The sequence below is a fragment of the Pangasianodon hypophthalmus genome, chromosome 5 (assembly GCF_027358585.1).
Source record: "Pangasianodon hypophthalmus isolate fPanHyp1 chromosome 5, fPanHyp1.pri, whole genome shotgun sequence".
Taxonomy (NCBI): Eukaryota; Metazoa; Chordata; class Actinopteri; order Siluriformes; family Pangasiidae; genus Pangasianodon; species Pangasianodon hypophthalmus.
This window is the reverse complement of record NC_069714.1, coordinates 12,736,126-12,763,446: the sequence shown is the minus strand read 5'-3', so window position 1 is coordinate 12,763,446 and position 27,321 is coordinate 12,736,126. Positions and strand designations below refer to the sequence as shown.

Genomic DNA, 27,321 nt, shown 5'->3' with positions numbered 1-27,321 from the left:
CCACAAATGGCTGAGCCCACGAGGTTTACAATGGACAAAAAAATCGCTACTGCTACAGCCGGATACTACTTCTATAGCTTTAAACAGATCACGCTAGCATCCAAAACCACAGACTCATTCTCCCTCCCACACCTACACCCACACACTGACACACGCACAGTCCAAAAACTCTCACCACCCACAACCCACACTGCTAAGCCCACAAGACCAATACTAGAAAAGAACACAAGCTGAATGTCAGAAAGCTGGCCTCTCTGGTTGCGAGTAAATTACATAATGATGTTCACACTGGAGTTATATTTAGATAGGCAGCAGCCTGTTTTCTAATTCATAAAATGAATTATGTGGGCTATATTGTTCCTTGTGGCCGGGTTTAGGAATTTTTGGCTTTGCACCAAAAGCCCTGTTTAATGGTACTGTGTACACAGATCAGATGAGCTATAAAGCTGCTTCAGAATTAGTCATGTTAGAAAACTCACCCTCAGTTGCAGCGCCACAGTGACCGGGCCACAACGCTCCAGCCTCTGTATAAATGATGTGGCTCCTTTCTTCTTCATGAGCTGCAGGGAGCAGAATGAGACAACACAATATCATAACACACACAAGAGCGACAATTACACCTATATGTGCTCTTTGAACATGTTAAAAAAAGCAGGCAGGAGGACAAGAATGGAGCCTTAGATTAATAAAGGTGGGGTAGACTGGATAAGATGGTTTCCATAAAGTACTAGTGTCATACACTCATTCCTCACACACAAACAAACACACACACACACACACACACTTTACCAGCAGTAAGGAATAACACCGTTATAAGAAAATAATCAATGAGATGGTGTGATGTCGCCCGACATAAACAAAGGGAAATTACCACCCCATTATTTTCCAATAACAGCATATCCCAAGTGTTTTATTACTCTTATACCACAGCAAGTTGCCAAAGATTTATTTATTAAAGAATGACACATTAAAGCGCATTTGATGTTGTGGAACGTCCACGAATAAATTTATCACTTACATTATAACAGCTATAAAATATCATTCCCTCACTAGTCTCTCTGTTTTTCTCTCTCTTGAAGTTTTACAAATGCAGCTTGTCATGTTACCAGGAAACCGTAAAGCCCCCACCCAGAAGACTTTCCAATGTTGGAAAACTTAAAGAAACAGCTTTAGCTCTGATTATAACTATTACAGTGGAGACTCCTTCCACAAATGTTTCCACAACATTTGTGACAAATTGGGTATAGCAACCGACAGGCTGCTGACAGTAAGTGTTACCTCCAAAGTGGCACCATCGCAATAGGTTTAGCTAATAAAATGGCCAACATAGACACTAAAGCTCTCTAGATGCAGCATCTTAGAAAACCTCATAGCCTCAACATTCTAGCTTCTTCACCGCATCTCACTTAAATGCCATTAGCTGAACTAACCCAGACCACTCATTTCTGCCGTCTATTATCCCTCCGGAGAAAAACACTAGAATGGTACTTCACATTAGCGTTCCCATGGTGCTGTGTGAGCATAACTAGTGCTTATGTAAGTGCGAGACGGTGGGTTTGTTTTTCATGCAGCGAGGGTTAGAAGGTGAGCTACCAGCTTGTGCTCTGAATGGCTTACATAAGCCTGAGCCAGCTAGACAGCTCAACTGTGCAGCTCATACTGAGCCTACTCGCTCATGGCCCAGTGCCCATATATAACCTGCAAATATACAGGGAAACTTGACAGAAATAAAGAGAGGACACGAGTCATTAGAGAGAGAGAACAATCGAAATACATTTGTTTTGCTGTCAGAATGAATTTGGGGATAGAAAATGAGAAAGAAATACAGAAAAGGACTTGGACAGCTAGAGAATGGTCTCAGTTGGTGAGAAGTGTGTGTTATGAATGGCCTGGCTACTGCAGTAGGGAAAGAGATCAATAAAAACTATAGGAGTGTATCTGGAGTAACAAGGTCTTTTTAGGTAAGGTAATTTAGGCCATTTCCCATTGCACGCTCGATAAGCTAAAAATACTGGGACTCACCTCAACGCTGGAAAGGCACCATCCGCTCATCGGCACTAAGCCTGCTTATCACCTTATACCGGCTTGTTTGTGAATGGCTCATGTGTGTTTGCCTGTGCTATTTTGTGCATTCATAAAGCCACAAAATAGCACAGCCTACTAATAATATAATCCTTCAGGATGGAATCCCATGAATTGTTTGTCGACTTTGTCTGAAGTTATGGATTTCTAATTTCTACATATCTGAAGTAATGCTGTTAGATCTATTAGGTTATATGGTGATTTACTCTGTTTAAAAAATAAATAAATGAAACATGTTTGATAATCTTCTGCAAAAAGAGTACCTTTTTGAGCTCCAGATATTTCTGTGCATCTCTGGGCGTGCTAGCTGAGCTCGGCATGTGCAGGAGCAACGCGCCTTTGGATCTGCGCAGCTGCAGCCGCTGGTTTGGAGGCACCAGGGAGCCTGTCTGAGTCAGCTTACACTGGAACATTTGATGGATGAGCACGTTCTCACTGGCTGCTCCGAGAGACGAGTGAAAGAGAGAGGGTTGTAAAAAGAAAAAGAAAATAAACATGAGGTTTACATGACTTTGGAGCCTAATTCTGCCAGGCGCCAGTGATAATTGACTCCAATCATTATGGAGCACACACACATGGACACACTCACACACATCTGACATGTTATACACATCATTATAAAATGAGGCTTGAGCCCAATGAAAGAGCGTGATGAGAATGAAACGAAAAAAGCCCGGTGTCTTACCTTACATTTGGGAAATGTCTGGATTTCTAAAGCTTATTCTGGATGAATGTAAGGTTTATATATAATACATCTTGCATATGTATGTATGTATATATGTATGTATGAGGTGCACATTTTCTTTCATGATAAAAAATAAAACTGTTAGGACAATCTGACTTTTTTTTTTTATTATCTCAGGAGACAGGACACTATTGCTGCACCTTGCACTCCTCAAACTATTCTGTGAATGTATATGCACTCATTCCTTACCAATACCTCCAATATTCATATACAAAGGGTAACAAAAATGTCAGTGATATTACTATTGTATTTGAATTGTAGATTACTGTCTGTTCTGCTGTTGTTCTTTCGTCGTATAGTTGCTACCACCCCATAATTGCCCATGCACTCTGTAAAACAAAGCAGCAATAACTAACAAACACTATGCTGAGTTGAATTGTGTTGAGTGAGAAGAAACAAAGAGGGAAAATCCATTAATCTGTAGTATCAGTAATTAAACAGAGCCTGTGTGGGATGCAAAGCGCTTGCAGCGCTGCAGGAGAATAATAAACAGTCAGAACACTTATAGCAACAAAAAGGAAGCATCTACATCAGTACATGTTTGTGGGACTGTGGCTCACACAGCGTAGCCCTTACATTTGAGGACAAACAGGATGTTTTGGGGCAGAGCATCCCTATTCTTCTCCAACGATCCTGTGAGGTCATAGCTCATCTGCAAAGCAAGAGACAGCCATAAGTGTAGCAATGATTTGCTCAGAGGCATCACACCCGAAAGAGGTTTTAAGTCATTTTACAGGTCTCTGAATTGCACACCTTTCCAGCATAGTGTGCAACAGTAAAAGACGGGCCCTGATCTTTCGGTGGGGGGTTGCCATTTCCATCCTTGGTATTAAGAAAAACAGCGTCAGTAGCAGTGGAGTCCAGCTGGGCCTGGAGTCTCTTATACAGGTTGAGTTCAGATGGTCTCAGAGACTGACTCTCTTCATCCAGCACACACAGCATGCCCTGAGGCTTCTGAAACACATACATATGCACACACACACACACACACACACACACACACACACACACGCATACATCATACAGATACACTCAGAGCTTTGTATTTCATCTACTTATATAAGCCGAGGTGTACTGACTATCTACAATCTAACTGAATCCATATTTCTGTCTGCTTACACCAAATTCCTCTCTTTCCCAATTTCCTATCAGCGCCTCCCTGCCATCCAGGAAGCAGGGCTCTATAAACACACACCATATGGAAGCTTTCTTATAAAACACAAAACAATTCTTTGTCTTGTGCAAACACCAAATCTTATGCAAGATACAGAACAGACTCCGGATGGCTACCAGCCACACAGCAATAAAGAGCACATTGTGAGATATGAATCCTTGGGAAAAGGATGGCGGAAAGCAAACATTTTATTTAACATGGAAGAGAGCATATGAAACCTTCACACGTGTGTGTGCATGTGTTTGTGTGCATATGTGTCTGGGCTGTGGGAGGAGGAGTGAACAGTGAGTAACAGAACAGAGAGGGGGAGTGTTTGAGTGTTTGTGTGAAGAATGCTGTGTCACTCTTAAGCTCACAAAAGGCTGGCTCAGATTTATGACTCATAAAATAGTCATCTTAGAAAAGGCTAACAGCATCATCACCCCAAAGACTCTCTTAACTGCACTGAGAGGGTACAGGGACATGTGTATTTGTGTGTGTGTGTGTGTGTGTGTGTGTGTGTGTGTGTGAGTCACTGTGCTATTATAAAGCTGGCAGTAAGCACAGCCATACATTACTGAGTCATGATGAGACTGAAGTACCCGGTTTTGTGCTGGTAAAATAACCCGTCTGAGAAAGCAAATCTCCTCAACGACAATTACATGTAAAACTCTCTTGCTAATTATGTCACTGTTATTTACAGAAACCTGACAAAGTCTGCATGACTAAACACGACTCCACTTACTTGCGCCCTGTGTATTTGTCTAAGCCCCTGCTGAACAGCATGGGTGGTGGCCTGGCTGCTGCTTACTGTCAACACATTTTAAAAATATTGGAAATAAGCAAAGTAGTTGCTGTTCTTCTTGCCCAGTAAAAAAAGAAATTATGTCAGTAAAATAGAAAGGCTAACTCATGCTTCCTCAGAGACACGTGAAGCCAGCCACCATATCTTTTTGCTCATGCAAAAGACGTCAAAGGGCAGTGTAACACACTCACAGGAGAGCATCATAGTATCACAGAAATTATACAACTCTGTCATTCTGGTGTCATGATAGTCAAAAGTGTTGGATAAGAATTTTCTAAGCAGAATATGAAACTCAAGCCAGAGAATATAAACCTAACCTGACTAAATCCTACACTATACGCTTATATATACACTGCCCAGCCAAAAAAAAAAAGACTGCTGTTTAGATTTTAATAGGCAAATACATAAGAGTCTATGAATGGATCATTATTAGAGTGATTATAATGTTTCTAGCATGTTATATGTTTGGCAACAGTTCTTTTAATCTTAAAAGATGAAGTGTGTAGCTTTTTAGTTCTTTAATAACCATGTAGAAAGAAGTATCATGGCCAAAGTCTTTGGGATGTGCTGGAGGAGACTTTACAGAGTGCTCACCTCTTTCATTGTCAGTACAAGATCTTGACCAAAAATTGATACACCTCTTGATGGAAATAACATCAAAACATTTATTTCCATCAAGCGGTGCATCAGTTTTTGGTCAAGATCTTGTATTGACAATGCAAGAGATGAGCACTGCTTAAAGTCCTTTAGGACTCAGAGGTGCCAATTCATGTGTGAAAATGATTCTTTATGCTCTTTATGCTCTCTGAACCATTTTTAACCCTGATGAAGCTTGGCAGTGTCATCCTGGAATATGGCCATGATACGTCTTTCTACATGGTTATTAAAGAACTAAAAAGCTACAGCGACTTTTTTTTTGTATGTTTCCACCATGTGACAAGTACATAACACCCCGCAGAGCATCTTTCAGAAGTGCTCACATTTCTCCAGTTAATTTAACTCAGCAAGCTATAACCTATCATCACCATTATGTGACTCTGACACATCAGAAGTACACTGAGCTCTAAAGTTAATTCTCATAATGTTCTAACATAAGCCACCCTTGCTTGAAAACCGATCTAGATGAGATCTTCTCTCAATACAACTACATTATTCTAATGCACTAGATGTACCAGCTCCCCTTAAGACTAATTATGGCCACTCATACTCTTTCTCCTCTATCATTTAGGTGCACTGAAAGATCTTAGAATTACAGGGTGCTACCTGACAATTCAATTTAATTTGACCATATTCAGCTTGTCTTGCCTTTTATTGAGGTTTTAATCCTGAATAACTTCCTGAATAATTCATTATATACTTTTAAGCAATATTTTGCTGTGAAACTCACATGTATTCACTGACATGTAAATAATATTTTTACCCCTAATCTTTACAGACCCTCCCAGTTTCTATTCCAATGACATAAGACAAGATTTTTTTTTGCCATCTCCGTTTATTTGTTCGTTCATTTGTAGGTTCGTTCATCTTCAGTAACTGCGTCTGGAGCCTATCCTGATAAAACTGGGCGTAAAGCAGGAGAATCCACCCTGGATGCAGGGCATCTTACTATCCTGCTCTTTTTTAGTCTTAGTTCAGCACAGACATTATATTGTCTATTCTCGATCTTGATTCTCAATGTGGTAAATATAAATCATCCACTGGTCATTACTCGAGGTGTCCCCCAGGGATCTGTTCCTGGTCCTCTCATTTTCATAATTTATATGCTTATTTGCTGGATTGGCTTCAACCCTGAAGATGCACATCAAGAGAGATATAAGCACTGCATGCATTCCAATTTGTGAAACTTAACACAGATTCAGCTAAGAAAGTGCTAATTGTTTAAATTCATCACTAGTCATTCAGATTTATGGATTGAAATTTATCCAAATTTTCCCAGCATTCCACTCATACAATAAATACCTTTGGTGTTATCTTGGATCCCTCACTAACAGTTCTCTCATCAACACTGCATTCTTTGGCCTCCACACTGCATGCCTCTGCCACCTCCTCAATATGGAAGGTATTCTACTCTACCTTATCCTGAGTACCGTAATGCCCTTTTTATTGGTGCCTCTGCCAAACCCCTTGCCAGATTAACACACATCAAAATAACAGCAGCTAGAGTTGCACCAAATGATCAACTCTCTTTGATCCCCCAAGAACTATACTCGTTATCTCACACTGTCGCCCTATGAATTCAAAAGAAATAAATTAAAAAAATTTCTATTGTTGAAATGATCTCACACAGCTGAGTTTCTTCATCCATTTACTCTTCCTCATTGATTTCTATTTACTTATGGTCCCCAGGTTTAGACTATTAGAACTTTTCATGCCAGTGCAGGTATAATTTGTTGGTTAATGCTGACTTGTTACTATTTTGGTTGGACGCAAGACAATCTTTCCATGTTTATGCTCTGCTGCTATTTTCGTGATCATAAATTAATGCACTGCATTAATTGCATTGTGTGGAATACCGCAAAAGGGGGTCCACATTCGAAATACAGTGACGTGGGATTTATAAAACCATTTTGGACCAAAAATGCACATCAAATCTAATGAGACTCCCTATTTGTGCAGATGAATTGTCTTCATTTCAAGGACGGTATTACAAATCCTGACTTATATCTCACAATCCGGTCTTGTGGGTATTCTTTTATTATTTTATCTATAACGAATAAGAACATACAACTCAGTTGTGGGTGCTAAAAGCCATTTCACCCTGAAAGTTAAAATAATTTCTTATTTTTACCAGCAGAGTCCTGTTTTAACCACTTATCCATCTTACCATATACATGTTACCACCTACACATGCATAAGTAAAGTGTATAGAAACTCAATATTATTCGTTATTCGAATAAAACAATCAGTCTATTTACATAATTTTGAGAAATAGCACTCAGTCCAATTTCAAATCGCACGTGGTCAGATCATCTCTCCAGAGCTATGCTGTACTTTCACTTTCTCTCTTGCATTACCTTCCCTTCATGCTTTACATTTAGCCCCGCTCTCAAAATATGATCAGTGAAAGATCCATCAACTTCTGCATTCTTCATAAATAAAACTGTTTTAAATGTGTGAAGCAGATTAAACTCTTGATAAATCACCAGGGCACGGGGGCTTTAATTCTCCTGTGATATCTAGCAATTTGTAGGCAATAGACTAGGCAGCTATAAACCCATCTTTCACAGTTCAGGCTTATTATTTATGTTAATAAAAAATAAGCCTAAACTGTTTGTTCCCCCATCCCCTTGTATAGTGTGAAATAGATGGGACTACCTAATAAATCAGTGTAAATGCTCTTTTCTTTGTCCATTATCATAATTATTTTTGTGCATTTGCACTCTGTTCCACATTTTTATCCTATAAAATAAAGAAAAATGAGTTTTAAAAAGACACTGGATTAATAAACCATGATTAATGCAGGAGGGGTTGTTTTGTTAATGCTTTTCAGCTTGATGATGTCATGCCAAATGACATCATGGTTTTCGACACCTTTCTGCTTTAAAAAGTCACATTGGCATTACTATTCATATTGACCTATCATTTGTAAAATATATAGGCAATTATGAGGAATTTCTTTTAATTCTATGGTACTTCAGGAACTCTCAAGGGATTTGGATTTTCAGAGGATTTTTTATTTTTTTTTCAAAGATAACAAAATCATAAATATATGCAAGTTTCCTTTTTTTTCTTTCCCTTATGATTATTATTAAACTATTCGACTGAATTTTAATCACATTTTACATGGCATGATGTCCAATAAAGTGTGATGCCATGTAAGCATAACTGAGAATAGGTCATAGTTTTCTCATATTACCCTGAAAGAAGGTTTTACTAGAAGAGCATTACTCCAAAAAAATAGTATTTCTTCAAACAGCTGATGTATTAATTATCATTTATAATATAGCCAAGAAACCAATGTACAGATTTTGACACTGCTAGACGAAGGGAATACCTAGAACCATATTTTACAAGAGAACATCATCAGCATTCATTGAAATACTTACAGGAGTCTAATGCTGATAAAGAGTCCAAGTCTTTTAGAGATTTGGCCAGATGTTTGTATAAAAAATTGCAGAATGAATTAGTCTGCGTGCATAATTTCAATCTGTTATAAGTTCATATGTTATGAATATTATGGTTTTTGGTGGGGTTTTTTTTAACCAAGGATTAAAACAGAGAGTTTAACACATATGGCATTTTTACCTCACAAAATATTTTTCAATCTTTTTTCTTTTGGGAAGCATGTTGAACCCGTGTAATGAAGCGTTTCTTTTTTCAGAGTAATAATGTAGTCTGGAAAGGGTTAATAGATAGAAAATGAACCATTATTCCTTAGCTATCCTTTCCCAATCTCTCTCCTTTCTAAGGTTAAGATGAATTATTTTCATTAGTCCTTCTCTGTTAAGCATGCAAGTCACCCTGCTGTATTGAAATTAACAGAAAAGAGTATGTCACAGTCAGTTCTTCTCTTTTTCCAACTCTTTCTCTTTCCTTTTTATACTCTTTCCCACTCTCTCTCAGCCACTCCATACCCATACATGTTTCTCTTTCACCATATCTCTCTATTTCATTCTCCCACACACAGACACACACAGTGTTCGTCTCACTCCATCTCCACACATATACACCCCGTCTCTCTCCATCTTTCTGTACCTGGTAGAAGAAGTCCACAAGCGCAGGCTGACTGGCAGGGGAGCGTACGGTCTCCATGGCGACCCCTTCTTGCAGACATTCCTGCTGTTCTTGCTGGAAGAGCAGCTCTGTGGTGTATTGCTGAATCCGCTCGTTTACCATGTTTACGCACAACTACACAGGGGAAACACACACGCACACACACGTTAACAAACACTGCACTGCACAAAGAAAAGCCCATTAGTACTACTGTGCATTCATTAGTGAATAAACCATATGTACACTGCTCTGTACTATGTTGGCAACTTTACACAAGTGTATGACAAACAGTATGACTGACCCTGGGGTCTCTCTGTAGGTTCAGCTACTGCACTTTCCAGTATCAAAAGCAGGCAGAGGTTAATTACTGCTACCTACAGGATGACAGGCAAGCTCACATGGCATTAATTAATGAGCTCTGCATGTTAACACCTTATAAATCACCACACAAACACACTCGCACATACAGCAGTCACATAATACATAGGCTTTTGTGACAGGATTTGTTGCCTATTAGCTCAATGTAATGAGAATTATCAGCTGATTAAAACAGAGGCTAATTAACGTGCAAGCTGTTTGGGAGTGTGTGGGGGAGAAGTGTCGAACACTAAATACACAGTATTCCCTAAATACCTGGTGCCATCAATCCCTGTCAGTCACATACTCACACACACCTTTCCCATACCAGAGTCCTTTCTTTCTGTGTCTCTCCCTGTCTTACTCAATGCCTGTCTGTCTCTCTCTGTCCCCTAAAAGGTCAGAACAGTGACTCCCTTGGAGGAAATGAACAACTGGCCTGTTACTACCTCTTACACACACATCATGTAAGGATCACCCAAGGGATCATGGGTAATATGCTGTTCAATGCCACTGCTCATTTACACCATCCAGGCTGAGACACACACACACACACACACACACACAAACACATTCATACACACTAGATCTGAACAACACTGATTTTTAGGATCTAGAAATTTCAGCAAGCTATAATATTGGTGGCATTTCCACCTCTGGGTTCAAGCCTGAGCTAAGGTTACTGTCTGTGCTGGGTTTTGCAAGTTCTCCGCTTGTCCAAGTAGGTTTCCTGTGACACTGTGACACAAGAACATGCCACTAGGGGGACTAGCTACCCTAAATTGTTCGTAGGTGTGACGAAGTGTACAAATATGTGTATGGGTGATGCTCTGTAATGAACTGAAGACGAATGAATGAAAGAATAATACTGACCATTTAAAATTCTATGTGGTCAAAATAAGGAGACACCACTTGGTATCACTAAACATTTCTATACTGCAGAAACAGCAATAAAATTTTATTTAATAAAATTAAATAACACTTAGAATTAGTAGTTATACAAATGTAAAGCTAGTCAAATCCTGAGAATCCTGCCTTCGAATCCTGACAATGCCACAGCCATTCAAAAGAGCATAACAGCACCTTATAAATTTGTTTACAAACAAAATGTTCACTCTCTGTGAGTTATCATTTCCCCTCAGACCACTGATTGTGTTTAATGGTAGTTTAAAATAGCATCACATTCCCAAATGTGGCTTCCTATACAACAGACGTTATTATTTATTAGCATGATTTCTAGGGATAGGGTTACTAAGTCTATGAAACCTTTACTACTATATCGGTCAGGCTCTAACACACACACACACACACACACACACACACACACAGATGAATTATAGAGACCTCTTTTACAGATTCCCTAGAGACATATCAGTATGTTGAAGCACAGCAGGCTTGGTGTAACTATCTCAGCAATCTACCAGACCTTTCAGCCTGCTCTTATTTGGGGCTCCTATCCCCAGTGACACATACACACACACACACACAGACATATACGAGCGCATGCGCACACATGCACACACGCACACAGCAAACAAAGCAATCATTCAGTGCCAAATCCTGGTTGTCGATTTAGAGCCCAAATCTGGTCGAGTGTGCGAGACTCCTTTGTGTCTGGTGGCGCAGGGTCAACTGAGTGCAGCAAAGGGTCATTCCGGCACAGACCGAAAAATACACTCACACACATCCATCTGAACCCTGCATTACAAACAGTTGCACTCTATATTCAGATAACCACACTGCTGCTTGTGGTATTGTTCAACCCTGAACTTTAAACCCCAGGAAAAACGCTCTACAATACAACACCATGTTCATGTAGCTAGGCATCTGGACATGGTGTCAGAAAGCACCTCTACAAACATATTTTATCCAAAATCACTAACAAATTAGGCATCATATAATTTAGGAAATGACTCATATGGCAATGTCTATGCATTTGGACACCAGGTCCAATAGACCTTAGGAACTTAGATTGAATTTACATAATAGAGGACATTAAAACATTTTTGTGAACAATTACTTGGAAAGGTCATACCACTCAGAAGACTAAGATTCCAATTCAAAATTTAGAATTCACTTTTTCAATCAAAATCCATAGATGAATCTATCAACTTGCAGAAAACAGTTCAAAAGAGTTTTCAGATATAGACTTAATCATTTCAGAGTTTCCAAATCCACATACTGTGCCATTAAGCACTAAACAAATAAAGGAAGTTGATTTATTATATATGCAGTTCATTAGGGACACAGCCCCTGGTAAAAAATGCCCTTTCAGTGGGAAGAGGCATGCTGTGGCTCAGGGATCTGTAAGACAGATTAGTGTTTGTCCGTACCGGAAAGAGGGTCCCCAAGCACAATGCTTTTATTCGCACTGGTCGGAGGCTGCCAATCAGCCCTACATCAAACCCAAGCTGTGCCTACTGACTCCCAAAACTAGACTTAGGGCAGGAAGGAAGAGGCTGCATGCAGTCTGGGTTCTACAAAGTAATAGACTAGAGTGGGAAGAGCCGTGTCTGGACTAGTGCAACCACAGTGACATTATATGTCTTGCTAGATGTGAACAAATAACAGTGTATATGAGGAAGTATGTAGAAAGGCTTTCAGATATATGACAAATTTACTTAAATAAAGTAGAATTCACCATTAACATCCACATCATAAGCAAAATCCCACAGCAGCCATCCTCACCTGTTCAAAGTTATTCTTCTGAAATTTCTCAAAGCCAAAAACATCCAGGATGCTGATCTCAAGTGAAGGGTCTCTGAAAACACACACAGGAAGAGACACATTTCACAAAAGCACACACAAGCATATATATATATATATATATATATATATATATATATATATATATATATATATATATATATGCTTGTGTGTGCGTGTGTGAAATATGAGAAATATGTGAAATATATAAATATACACACACACACACACACATGCACACACACACACACACACACACACACATATATATATATATATATATATATATATATATATATACATATATATATATATATATATATATATATATATATATATATATATATATATATATATATATATATAAGCAGCTAATTTTCACTGTGTGGAAGTGCTGTGAATGAACAGGTATGTGTATGTGTATGTGTAAGGTATGTGTGTGCTCACTATATGGGTGAGCAAGAATACGTGAGCGTTTGTGAGATAAGACGTGAGATTTTCTAACTGTGTGTGAAAGTATATCTTTATAGCTATTAAGATTCAGTAGCAGATAGCAGATTTTAATCCTTCAGTAGAAATACAATAGCACTGCATGCTATTAAAGCCCCAAGAAGGAACATTCAGTACTAAATACATACTTTACTGCTTGACAGAACGCTCAGTGCCCACTGTGTGACTGTTATGCAAATCGAACTGAAGTGTATGTTAATGTGCGTACGTGCTGCAGTAGGCAAATTACAAAAAAAAAAAAAACAAATGAAAGAGAAAGTGAATAAACAAGCCTTTTGTGCTTACATAGTTGGAATTCCAGGAGGTACTTTTGTGGTAGGGAGATGCCACATTCGCAGCTCAATGACAGTGTAGTGGTTTGGGAGGGGCAAGGCCAATAGTGCAGATAACCCAACCACGTCAATCGACAAGCACTATGTATGTTATGCAAACTATTGTAAAACTTCACCTTCACTCACTGGTATGATTGATGCTATCGACGGAGGTTCTGCGAAGGTCATGCTGACAATGTGTGTTGCTCCTGCATTTTTTACAGTTGAGGAACTGCTAAAGACTAGCTAAAGATGCTGAGGTGTTATTGAACTGGCAGGTACTGTGGCATTGTACAGAGCAGCAAAATTCAAACACAGACAAGTGCTTTCACACACTATTTTATCTGGATCTCTCTGGCATCTTCTTTTTAATTTAAGATCCACATTTTTCTTTTTTAGTGAGTCATTATCCTACTCAGGCTATTTTGTTAGGCTTATCCACATCAAAATACAGTTCAGTGAAAGCATTTTTCTGAGAGTTTCCTAATCATTTCTGAATTCCTGGAATGATTGAGCACTCAAACACATTTATAATTAAACCTACCCAAGGCTCTCATCTTGACCTTGGAGATAAGAGTTAATGCTGTTCACTAGAACGCTGAAGAGTCGCCCGTACAGAGCTTTAGTCAGGAGGTCTCTGTATTGGTTGGACATTTCCACTGTGTGGCGCCGTGTGATGACATCTCCTAGATGGAAGCAGAAATGGCAGGTTTTATTGTCTAAGCACTTTGGAATGTAATATTTTTTGGTATTGTAATGATAATGAGTAATTATTTTACATTATGTAACACTAAATGATGGGGAGATTTCTAATGCAACAATCAACAAAATTTCTAAAGCACAAACTAGTCATTTAAGAATAAATTTTTAAGAATAAACTTTTTATCTTATGCAAATGTCAGACAGAGCTGAATGATTACACACAGTATATCACAGATATTATGGGAGTATTCAACGAAAATCACTTACAAATGTCTGGAGAAGCAACTAACATTACTAAATGGTGATTTAATGTTTTACCATTTGCGACACCTCAGTGTGAAGTGGTTATGACTTTTTTTTTTGCATTGGCACTTTAGGTTACCACATTTTTTACTAGTGCCACAGAGTCTGACCAAGTGATATCTTTTTAAAATTAAAGTGAAAATAAACACATACTTTTTGGTACAGTCGTCTCTAAACATTATTATTTTTTTGTTTGTTTGTTTGTCCTCACTTCACTAATCAAACCAGAGAAATAATAATAAAAAATCTATGAAAGTCTGTGAAAACGCTTCCCTTTCTCGAAGATACCTTCAGCTAAATAATTTACATAAATACACGTGATTGGCCACAACAGAGGATCTGCTCCAGAAGCCAAGCTGGTTCATGTTTTGTTTAAAAAACTAATGTCTCTGAACTATGGACAGTTTTTTTTCATACATAGATCAGTTACAGTATTTTCATTGAACTATGGACAGTTTTTTTTCATACATAGATCAGTTACAGATCTGCTACAGTATTTTTCCACTGCTTGGTTCATTCCATTGAAATACTTTGGTATATTTGGATCCAGACTGCGAACTACCAGCTGATAACCCCTCTTTTAATAGGTAAACCATTTTGGTAAATCATAAATTAGCAAATTAGTATACAATGCTAGTACACAATAGTAAAATACTCGCATGCTAATCATCTCCTGACTTTGTGTATTTGTTAGAAGGAGACAATAGGAGCACAGAAATCCAGACACAAACAGGAATTGAAACAGAGGCTCTTAGACAGAAATGTGTCAGCTGAATTGGGTTAAAAGCCAGACAGTCATGTGCGCCTTATAGGCTGCTTTAGCAGTAATGCTCATCAACATGGTGAGTGGGTGCTTTAGTCTGCAATGTCTATGAATCGAGAGGGCATTTGTCCAGCCTAGCTGATTGTGCCAAACTGAAGTCCGCTAGTCATTAGTGTAGTCTATTTGGGAGCCTGCCTCAGGCATACTCCATTGATAACTTTCTGACTGGGCCCTGGCCAGTGTTGCTGTGGTTTCTCAATGAATGACTTACTGGGTGCTGCAGGCCTGAGATTCCATTCACAACAAGCATTGCATTGACAGGAAAAACACTGAGTGTGTACACTAATGAAAAGCAGAGGGTAGCAATTTACATTACAGTTCCTTTAAGTAACACTGTAAGTAACAACTGTAAAATTCAGCAGTATACCATAAGGAAGGATAAAGAAATTAATTTCTGTATTAAATGATGTGTGTTTGAATGTTACCTAAATATTGACCAATAAAAACTCACTTATCTGAAGCGTTATATTCTTCAGCCTTATATTAGTGATGCACAAAATCTTGGACTGATGCTGATGTTAATTATTTGTCATGTAATCTACATATCCAATGATTTTAATGCAAACATACAAACATTTATAAAATGCTGACATTGCGATTAGATCCACCTGGATCTACCACTATGCATGTTTGAGTAAAGATGGCAAAATGACCAAATTGGGGAAAATGACGTAACGTCGCCAAAAAAACGTGCTAAACCACAACCACATCTGGCTCATTAACTGGTCCTTAGGCCATAGTCTTAAATGCTAATACTTCCTCAATTTAAATAACACTTTCTGGTTTTTTTTTTTATTATTATTATTATTATTATCCGACACCAGTATGATTACAATTATCCTGCATCCCAACTTACCATAAGGAGAAGGAATACAGTATGGTAATGAAAATGCAAGACAACCATTTGCTGTATTGTACATGTTATTACATCCTTGTACCAGATGACTGCCTGATGTACAGGAGCATTTTACCTGTGAAACTCACTATACAGAAAGTTTGTGATGCTAAACCACAGTCCACAACTGATCATTGTTGAATCACGACAAACACTTCAGCGAGCAATAATTGCATTTCTATTGTGTAAAATCACCCAATATAGCATATTTGCAATTCATATAATACAGACGATACAGTAAATAGTTGCCTTGCGTCAAAGTGGCTGACTATGTTTTGACTTGTTTGATGCTGAACTGCAGTCCACACCTTTGAAATACTGAACATCCGAGGTGAGAGCAGCACCCAGATCCTCTGGGCTCACCTGCAGCATTCCTGCCACTGCAAACACACAAAGATACACTTCCTTATCCACAGAGACTAGCACAAGCTGTAAACAAGTGGAAATGAAAAACATGTTTCTTTACATGTGTGTGTTTGCAAGTCAGAAGTGGGGAAAGCCAAACACTGAGTCTCTGTGTTAAGACTACAGAGTCTCATATGACCTGCTGTGCTTCCTGCCACAGAGCAGTACATAGCACCTACTCCTTCTTAGTGTTACTTTCACCCTAGAGACTGTTCCTTCTGGCTCAGCCTGAATGTGTGTGTGAGTTCGAGTGTATGTGTCTGTTCATTTATGCTTAGGCTCTTTGTACATATGGGAACCAGTGAACTCATGTATTGTTAATAGTGGCCACATTTTGTGTGTGTGTGTGTGTGTGTGTGTGTGTGCATATGTGTGTGAAACAGAGACAGAGTGAGAGCATGCTGACGTTACTTGTTTACTATGGCACACGTCCATACTGTAGTATGTGTCATGTTATGTAAGGAAGAGGGCAAAGAGTAGCCAAGCTGTTCTGCTTCGTCACTTGTCAGGACGCAGAAAAACATCTGACTCACTCACTGTGTGTGTTTGTGCATGTATTTGTGCATGTATTTGTGTGTGTGTGTGTATGTGTGTATGGCAGGGAAACAGAGTTTGGGGCAGGTAAGAGCAATTGACACAGCGGTGCAATCGTGTGTAAGAGTGGCTGTGTGGATTTGTGTGTGTGTGTGTGTGTGTGTGTGTGTGTGTGTGTGTGTGTGTGTGAGTGAGAGTTTTCCATTGCATACTGAGTGGTCTCTCATTAAGCCTCAGCAGTACTGATGTAAACAAGTCAGGATGGTGGGGGTGTGTCACAGCTCTCAGTGTGCAGCCTTTCCGTTCTCCCTCCCTAGACAGTGGAAGTGAATTTACAGGAGTTTGTGCCCTCTGCTGGCCTCCAAGCGTAGGTGTTTCACCTGAGGGCTACAAACACACTCACCTCGGTCTAACAGCTGCTGGTCAGACACAAGAGACGTGTCCGCGTCCGTGAGGGCTGTGAAACGCAGCTCCCCCAGGTGGAGAAGCGCCGAGAGGACAACAAACAGATTCTCCACTTCCTGAGGGACACAAAAAATAAAAAAAAATAGTCAGTATGTATTTGGGTTTCACACAGAATTCAAGTTACTTTTAACAGCACAATCAATTTTTTATCATGTCCAAATGTACAACAATGTCAACACAACAGAAGGGGTGGAGACAGTTGAATCTGGGTCAGCTGTAATTACAACCGTTCACTTGACAAGCAACAGTGGCACACTAACAAACAAGAAACTTGAGTTTATTCTGGTTTTCCATATTAGTGTAATGAGTATCAATGTCCTACAAACACTTTTCTCTGCAGCTCCAGGCTACACAGTCCTAACACGCAGAATGCTGATTACGTCTTTAAACACAGGTCACATTGTATGGAACATGACAGTGTGTGATTTGAATGGATTTAAAAGTCTCATCATTTGTGAAGCACCACGTGAACCCAGCAAAATTCTCCATGACAAATCTGCAACATGACACATACTGTGAAAAAAAATAATAAACAGTAAGGGTGGATGTTTTGTTAAGCATGTTAAGTTAAGAGGTGGAATATCAGTTCAGAACTGTGTGAGAAAGATCGAGTCACCAGAGACTGGGTTACACTAAGAATGGGCGAGAGGCTAAAAGATCTCTTTAGAGTCTCCTCATAATATTTAGATTTACTTAATTTTTTCTAACAAAGAGCCAATAAAATAGTGGAATATGGAAATGGAATATTATGGAAAATTATTCAGCTGAGAGTTTTTTGTTGTTGTTTTAATCACCATTTACAAAAGTCATGTATTTAATGGGGGAAATGAAACAATTAAAACACAAATAGATTTTTAACATCCAGTTACCTGTCACAATGAGTAACACTGGAGTAGTAAAAGTGCTGTCATAAATTACAGACAAAGCTCTATGAAGAGGCTTAATGGACTCTTACAAGATAAAACACTTGAAAGAGGAAGAAGTAAGGACACCTGTGAATTTTCTATCCTTGCTTACTTATATTGCTACCCCTGCACGGGTCAAAATGGTCTCATGAACATCATAACATTACAAAATGTCTCCTGATGTTCTATCATTCTATCACATTTTATTGTGTTTGAGGAAACACTCACACACAATCAAACTAAATCTTCTCTTGGGTTAGGTCATGAGCAGTGAGGACATCAGTGATTTGTCCATTTCTGGCGGATGAAATGGAAACATCCAGGGTGTGGGTATATGTGCTGGTGTTTTTAAATGAAGAAAAAGGACAAATGGAAAAGCTGAGAACAGCAAATGAAGGAATAATAGTCCAGGGAAAGGGGGAATGTGAGTATATGGTGGGGGGGTGTTGCTGTGATGAGATGAAGGAACAATCCCTATTTAATGAAGGAGATTTAGAAGAGTTTTTGATAGGATTAGCACACTTTCTGTTTGGAGATCTGGTGTGTGTGTGTGTGAGAGAGTGAGTGAGTGAGAGAGAGAGAGAGAGAGAGAGAGAGAGTTTGTACAAGGGTAAACCAGGACATTAGTCTTAACTCATGATGTGAGAACACTCTGCCCGCTGATATCATAAGCACTATTATTTTAAAAGCATACCAGTCCTGTGTGTGTTTCTCCTCTCTGTCCATGTTCGAGCTCTGAAAGACCTCATCTAAAGGTCTCTCTTAATAAGATCCACAGAAGCCATTACAACTCTCTTGAAGCGAGATAGAATCACTTTCTTAGATAGTTGGAAACATAACAAATTGAATCTTGAATCTTCTGAGTTCTCCATCATAATCTTAACATTCCACTCGTCTCTATGTGACTTTTTTCTCCCTCAAAATATGCTCCTAAACACCAGTTACACCTCCCTGTCTCCCATAACGCTGTCTCAGCAGCCTCTGCTTTTTTCTCCAACATACTGTATGCTTCTAGTCTTTTTTGATTTCAAACATGACCTCACACTGAGATGCCAGTTTATTAGCGCCTACAGTTGTATACCTAATAAACTACAACTACAAACCCTGTACATGCATACTTCCATCCTAATAAACTGGCATCCCAGTGTAACCTCAGGTTGAGGTTGTTGTGGCTACACAGTAAAATGTGCTCCGTGGGTTGTGTGTTATTAGCTGGTAAGTCATCAGGCTGCAGACGTGCGGGAATGAGCTTTAAAGAGTAGCATTACTGTGCTGTTCCTCTAAACCCCTATAATACAGCATAAGGCCATGTCTAGAGCTGCTGCCAACGCCCAAGGCTACTCACCCTGCCACATACACGTATAACACACACACATACTTGATTTGCTGTATTTTAGAGGGACCAAAATTTTCTCATCATCACAGTAACATCACAAAACGCCTTGTGAAACTTTTATTGCTTTTATTTTAGCTTTTATTGCTGGTCGTCAACGTTCATGGATTTATATTTCTGTCACGTTTTACTGAAAAACCTACCAAAAAAAATCATTTTTGCTTTCTTACTCAACTCACAAACATAAATTATCCCTCATAGACCACACACACACACACACACACACACACAATGTATCAAATGCCAAAGTACCGCATACTAAAGTATTTAGGGTACATGTGATTATTGATGTTTCCTTATACTGAGAAAAGAACAGAAAACATGTTTACACAAATTTTCCCTTTATAATGGAGTCACTATATGTCTAATCACAATGGTTTGCAGACTGCTTTTATATTAAATTAAGCCCTGTCTAATTCTTCCTTTCAGATATAAGACTCTTTTTTTCAGAGAAAGAAGTTTCTAGAATTGTAATCATTTACTAAAGTTCAAGGTTATTAAAAACATCACTGCGTCACACAAAAGTGAATGAATTAAAATGTTTTGTGCATTCAAGTGAGACTCACCAAGACAAAACAAGTAAGTCTAATAAATATCAGTTTAAATACATACACAACTCATGCAATGTTATACAATTCAAATAAGTATACAGAACACATTATTTTATGAACATGGTAAAATATCAAGTAGTAAAATTTCATAAGTATAATTTAAAAACACATTATCTAATATATTTCTAGCAAGACTTCCATTGCTAGAATGTAACAGTTGTAACAATAGCTTGGAAGTCATGTTATATAGCTGTGTTTTAAATATGTATAATGCTTTATATCATATGTCCCTTTTTTTTTGTGGAAGGTTTGGACATGCATATGCACAAGAAAGCACCCAGGTGATTCTCACTGCCTCTGGATGTTATTCAGGGTTCAGAAAACCACATACCATACCAATATTTAGTGATATATCTCGATAACTGCTCTTAGACTTTTAGACTTGATCTCAGTGACTAAATGGGTGTATCACACTTTTCTCTGTGCAATCAGATGAGTTGAAATTCTTGTCTGTAATCACACATACACTACACATTCAGGAAATGGAGATTAGATTGAAAAGCCTTGAGGTGCTCCCTTTCAATAACAGGTAGTAAAATTGTACAAAATTGAATTTGTGAGCTTATACTGACCTTGAAAGCCTAACTTTGTGTGTGTGTGTACATGTGCGTGTGTGTGTGTGTGTGTGTGTTGCATGTGATACAGATTGTATCACTCAGCACTGACTCACTGAACATTGACTCACCTTCTAATCTAGAGCATCTTTCCTTCTTTGTCTGTCTGTCTGTCTCTCTCTCACACACACAAACACACACACCTACACAGACACGTACAAACTGTCACACAAGCCCAGGCTTTGAAGGTCAGTACAAGCTCACAAATTTAATTTGCACAACTTCAAACTAGATAGTGCTACAAACTATCTAATTATATGTAAGCGCCAGTGATCAATGCATGAGGCTACTGTACCGATTTGTTAAATCCAAGAGCACGCAGGGCATGTTTCAGCTCTGCCAGCTTCTCTCTGCTCTGCTCCATGTTCACTGCAGCAGCTTCAGCAGGTGTCACTGAGCTCAGGTACCTACACTCACACACAAACATAATAAAACACATAAAACACAAGTGTACTCTTGTCCAATGTGAAAGGCATGAGATTCCATATAAGTTCTCACAATGAGGTTCCTTATAACTTATCTATTTACAGTGGATTAATTACACACTCAAACTCAAGTTTATATAAAATAAATCTTAACATTAAAGATTGTGATAAAATTATGATATAACATCTCTGTACATTTCTTTCCTTTTGTGATACAAGGACACAATGTAGAGCTACTTCTAATACTTACTGTCATTGACAATATCTAATATGTTCATTAATATTCAAACCTGTTTAAATACTAAATATTTGAAGTAACTGAATTCGGAATGCAAACTTTAAACAAACTGTTGAAAGTTAAAAACCTCTATTATTTATCTTATGTTCGTTTTTAATTGAAGGATACATTTTTAAACAAGCACACTTATGCTGTCCGTTATGCCTGTGTGTGTGTGTGTGTGTGTGTGTGTGGCTTGCTTATTAAAGTGAATGAAAGGCTCCCTTTTACACAAACCTTTATGTCTATATGACAGACTGCTGTGGTGAACAAACCCTTGTGTGTTACCCTTCAGACACACATATTTAGTTAATTGTTAATGTGAATTGAGCGATGGTATGACACCTGACAGCTGACTTTACATTTATGGGAGGAAGAGTGCAAGGTCAAGTATGATAGTGCAAATGATTCAAGAGAACAAAGGTTTCTGAAAGGAGCATAGCTTCTGCATTTTGGGGTTCTTCTTCATGTTCTTATTAAACTTTCCTAGTCCTTGTTGCTTTCAGCTTGCTCATTGCTTGTGGTGTAGAAAGCACAATATAAATAACATAAATAGCTCATTTGTTTGTGTGTGTGTGTGTGTGTGTGTGTGTGTGTGTGTGTTTACCTGTGGGCTATAATATTGTCTAGGTTCAGGTTGCTCTTCTCTTCAGCTGAAAGCCCCTCAGCCATCAGATAGAAGATGTTGAAGTTCTGGTGTGTGCAAACAAACCGAGCCTTCTCCAGCATGTAGGTGTACACACGTGCTGATCATACACACACATACATGAAATTTAAATCCATCCAAAAGAAAGAAAGCATTGCAATTTGCAGCATGAGTTTTACTAACAGAAAAACCATATAGTGAAAATGAAAAAGCATGCTGGATAATGAGTGGAGTGGTGGCGCCCTCTGTAGGTAAATCAACTCAAAACACCCAAACTGAACACTCACACTGGAGACCATCACTGGGCATCTCTCCACATCCTAACACAATTACTACTACAGCACAAGACAAAATAGATTATATCTCTTGTAAAATGTACCAAAGACAGACCTCTGAGCAGAGTCCTTCTTTTCTCACTGTACTGCAGGGACAGCAGCTTAATAAAGCGACTTGAGTTAGTGTTCATAGGTGTCTTAGCATGGCCAAAAGCTTCTAGGATAGCGTTCACCTGAAAGAAAAACAGCAAACTGAGACAAATCTAGGATTCGATTTAAAATTGGCAAACAATTATTTCAAATTAAGTCCAGTAGTATTTTTCAAGAATGTTCATTCAAATAAACTTAAAAACAGAATGTATTTTTTAGTCATATTTTTTAATAATTTAAAACTTGCATTCAGAAACCAACATGTGTTATATAACTCATGATTGAAATTCATAAAATTTGATTTGTATGAAAAATTACATAAGTTGTCTGACGTTTTTTTTATGATTTCATCCATCAAACTTGCCTTTAATTGTCCTGTTATTAAAATTCATACAAAGTTTCCATTCTGATCAGGTTATTACAACCACGGTGATAGACACTGTGAAATATTTTCACCACAAGCAGACAGAAAGACATCGCTTAAGCTGAAACCCCTCGAAACCTTTGAGGGTAGAGCTTAAACTTGTGCTTTTGTTCAATGAATAGTTTATGCTCTGCTAATGGCTTAGACCTCTACTATATCTGTAGAGATCATAGAAATAGCTTGATCCTCCATCATCCACTAACCTGACCAGTTCAGCGATATAATTCTTCAGGAAAATTCAGAAAAAAAAAAAAGAGAGGGACAGAGGGACTCACATGCTTCATGCGTGGTTCCAGAGCAAATCCTTTCGGACAGGAACGAGCAGCGAGGTGCTTCAGGATGTGCTTACAGGCCTCGGATTTCCCAGAGCCACTCTCGCCACTGAAAATAGAGAAGAGAGACTGAGATACATGATACTGTATAGTTGGTGCTGAAGTACTGGTAGTGAAGGTGGATACTCATCTGATTCCCTCTGCTTAAAGAGAACATTTCCTGTGCATGCTCACTCTACATATTAACAGGGATTACAGTGATACAGTGGGCAGTGGTACGACATCCATGCCTCCTGCACTACTCTGATCGCTTCTCATACCTCACACATCCTCCCTGTCTTAAATCTACTCAGCTCTGCATAACTGTAGTTAGTAGATGGCGCTAGTGAGCAGTTTAGGCTACTTAAAGCAAGCTGAAGCGCAGAACAGCTTCTCTCTCAGATCTTACACTTTAAACCACATGGTTTTAACATTCAACAACCCAGTTCTCTACTGTCCTGCCATACCATTCACCAAAATGTCCTTATACTGTATATCCCATTGACATTAAAGTCAATACAAGGACTTTTTCATACATATACACATGTTTGCAGAGCTGTTTTTCCGTATATAATTCAGGATTTCATATAATAATTACTAGTTACAATTATGAGTTTAGATATCCTTGTTAAAGGAAGGGTTGTGTTCCTGCCTCACAGCTCTAGGATCCCTGGTTCAATCGTGAGCTTGAGTTATTGTCTGTGTGGAGTCCAAATACATGCTGGCAGGTGACGTAGCTACTATAAATTGCTCCTAGGTGTGAATAAGTGTGTGAATGTGTACTGGCAGGGTGTATTCCAGGGTGTATTCCCACCTCGTGCCCAGTGTTCCAGTGATAAGCACCAGATCCACCATGACCCTGACCCGCACTGAAGATGAATAAATATACTTGTTAAAGATGCATAGACAGATATAATTTCATATAATACTCTTGTGGATAAACTTCTGAGAGACAGATGGAGAGCAAGAGGGAGTAGGGGAGAGAGAGGAAGAAAGGGAGGGGGAGAATGAGCCCCAGCCCTCACAGATGGATTTTTTCATTAGTGCCTTCCACTGTTCATTTTCTGGAGGTTGATGCCCCAGTTATTTCTCCCCCCTCTCCTATTTCTTTTGTGAAATGATTTCCAGGCTACATTTGAACTCAAGGGCACAATGCATTTCTCAACCCTGTGTGTGTGTCTCTAAAGTGAGCCTGGCCATTTTTGCATCTTTGGCCCTGCAATCTCTAAAGTGTAGCTAGCAGCACTGGTCTCCTCTCACCCAAGAGCCAGGAGTGTACATGGGAGCATATGTCTGTGTGATGGATTACCCATGCAGTAAGGACATTAAAACAGTTGCCAGATCCTCTCTACCTCAGCAAAATGTGCTGCCAGTGGAAGCGGAGCAGAGTTAAATTGCAAATAAGGATTTAATTGCAATCAGAAGTGGCCTCGGCCCAGAAGCAGACAAAGGGCAAGCCTTATTGAAGCTCCCCTACGCCCTATTAATCTCTCCACGACCATTTAGCAGGTCCAGATTTACACTCTGCCCCCAAGAACATTAATCTCTCTGCGTGTGTTTAACATGCTCTGCTTCAGAATGGTTTTAAGCAAAAGGCATAGATTCAATCATCCACTCAACTACTCATTTACACAGAGATCACCCCAGTCACTCCAGCAGACACACACACATGTACACACCCCTCAGGTTGCTCCCAGGGGTAAAATTGTAAATTTGTGACTTAATAATGGCAGTTAAGCTAAAACATACAAATCATTTGAATTCTTGCACACGGTTAACAGCGGATCAGTAGTTTAGGATGAGAGATCCTTATTACTATTTCCTTATTACTTTCCCGATCAACAAATAACGATTTTCCCATTAATCAATATTTTTAATCATAACTCCAAACATGCCAGCCAGGCACAAATTTAGCTGAGCGCATGTAGCACATTTTCCAGGAAACAAGCAGGCTTTGTGGAAAATGTAAAGAAAAAAAGGCTGCATGAGCCTGATATATTGTTCTCCTGCATTCACCTCTAAAGAAACCTCTAAACTGTGTGTGAGTATAACTGCTGCATCTGTTCCGCATGAGCATCAGTTTTGAACAGTTTTACTGTAAAACTATGAAACTAAGCATTTTAGAAAACTAAAGTAAAACAATATACATATTTTAAAATTAAAAATTTAAATTTAATCATCTCAGAAATGACCTAAAATTAAATAAAACAGTGCACAAACAAACATTTTCCTTTTTAATGCTTAAAATTATAATTAATTTCAAATACTTATAATAATTTCGGAGAGAAAGCAGTTTTAATATAGTGCCATTAGATGGCGATGTTCCATGCGGCACCTACTTTGCAAAAATCAGCAACTACAGAAAGTAGAGAGCTCAGCTGCATGATTCTTTACTTTACTGTGTAACTTGAATTCTAGTTGGATTTACTACAGCAGTGGAAATGCAGGCTTACAAAAAGTAAGTTCCACATAAGAAAAATATAAAGTGGTTTCACAAAGAGATAATTTGAACTTGAAGGTCCAATTCCACATCGGTCATCAAGATCCAAGCTGCAACAGCAAGGCTACAAGACACAGCAATCATGCCTACAGCATTCAGAAGCTCATAGTCATATGAATCTAAATAATTACGGGACACATATGTATATTTGTTTATGTACTTTTTTTTGTACTTTTTGTATTTTTTTATACATTTTTGTGCTATCAGAATAAACAGCATGATTGAATCTTATCTTATTATCAGAGAGGACACTTTAAACATAAGTTGCCCATTTCAACCAATGTTACACAATTTGCACTATTCTTTCTTTTCTTTAGATCAGACACAAAATAATTCTTAAAACTTTCAGAACCCAGAATTGAAAACTAAAAATCACTGAAAAGTAAAACACTCCTTAATGGTATCAGGTTTGGAGGACGAATGGGAAAGTGACTGGTCACCTGTTTAGGTGAGGGTCAGACATGTGCAGGGGTTGAGCTGTACCTTATGATGAAACACTGAGGACGTCGTTCCTGCAACATCATGTGAAACGCTCGTTCAGCTGAGGAGAAGATGTGAGGAGGGAGAGAGGAACAGAGGCGACCACTGGAGCTCAGATACAACTGACTGACCTGAGAGAGAGAGAGGACAGGAAGAGTAATATATATATATATTCGTATTACATACATATTATATGTGTGTGTGTGTGTGTGTGTGTGTGTGTGCATGCGTGAGTGCATGTGTATACACAGAAGTGAATTTTAGCCCCATTCACCCCATAGAGGAAGCTGAGATCTCATTACTCGCTTTCATGGAGACTCAGCATGCATGCACACACTGAGGACACCAGAAGGACACATAGATAATGTAAAAAAAAAAAGGGGGGGGGGGGAATGAAAGAGCAAGTGCAATTTAGTTCCAGAGGAAAATAAAAACTACAAGTAAGAGTGGTTAAATAGAGCAATTAAATGCTGAACCTGTGATGAAACCACCAGAATAAGCAAAAGCATCTCTGCTGTGTAACTTCAACTGAAAATGCAAGAAAGATGTGAGAGTGGTAAATGCAAGACACAAACTTTGAGACCAGAGCTATATATTACAGCAGCTAAAAGTAAAGCAATACAGGCTGTAAGACTGGTGTAGACCAGAGACGTGAGGGGTTAACTGAAAGGCTCCCAGAAAGAGACACGTGTTGGAGTAAGAAAAGGAGGTTAGATGATGTAACATCACTCTGTACTGAATAAGTGAATGAGATCCGGGGTGATCACAGATGATGAGACATGCTGTATTTCTGCCTCTGTG

The 27,321-nt window shown here is 38.8% G+C and overlaps 1 protein-coding gene across 7 annotated transcripts in view; it reads right to left on the bottom strand.

Annotated features, from left to right (window-relative positions):
- The window catches only part of myo16 (myosin XVI), a 131,164-nt gene that overhangs the window by 28,545 nt on the left and 75,298 nt on the right, over positions 1-27,321 (bottom strand). For 6 of the 7 annotated variants that reach the window (XM_026912475.3, XM_026912472.3, XM_053234023.1 and 3 more), the window contains 14 exons: positions 26,524-26,651; positions 23,505-23,610; positions 22,771-22,888; positions 22,342-22,480; positions 21,328-21,439; positions 17,448-17,565; positions 16,414-16,485; positions 13,927-14,068; positions 12,544-12,616; positions 9,481-9,633; positions 3,581-3,781; positions 3,404-3,479; positions 2,346-2,521; positions 480-560 (listed from right to left, as the gene is read on the bottom strand). In XM_026912475.3, coding sequence (XP_026768276.3) covers positions 480-560; positions 2,346-2,521; positions 3,404-3,479; positions 3,581-3,781; positions 9,481-9,633; positions 12,544-12,616; positions 13,927-14,068; positions 16,414-16,485; positions 17,448-17,565; positions 21,328-21,439; positions 22,342-22,480; positions 22,771-22,888; positions 23,505-23,610; positions 26,524-26,651 — 1,695 coding nt within the window. The remainder of the gene's footprint in view (positions 1-479; positions 561-2,345; positions 2,522-3,403; positions 3,480-3,580; positions 3,782-9,480; positions 9,634-12,543; positions 12,617-13,926; positions 14,069-16,413; positions 16,486-17,447; positions 17,566-21,327; positions 21,440-22,341; positions 22,481-22,770; positions 22,889-23,504; positions 23,611-26,523; positions 26,652-27,321) is intronic. The other variant, XM_034304625.2, reaches the window with a different exon arrangement.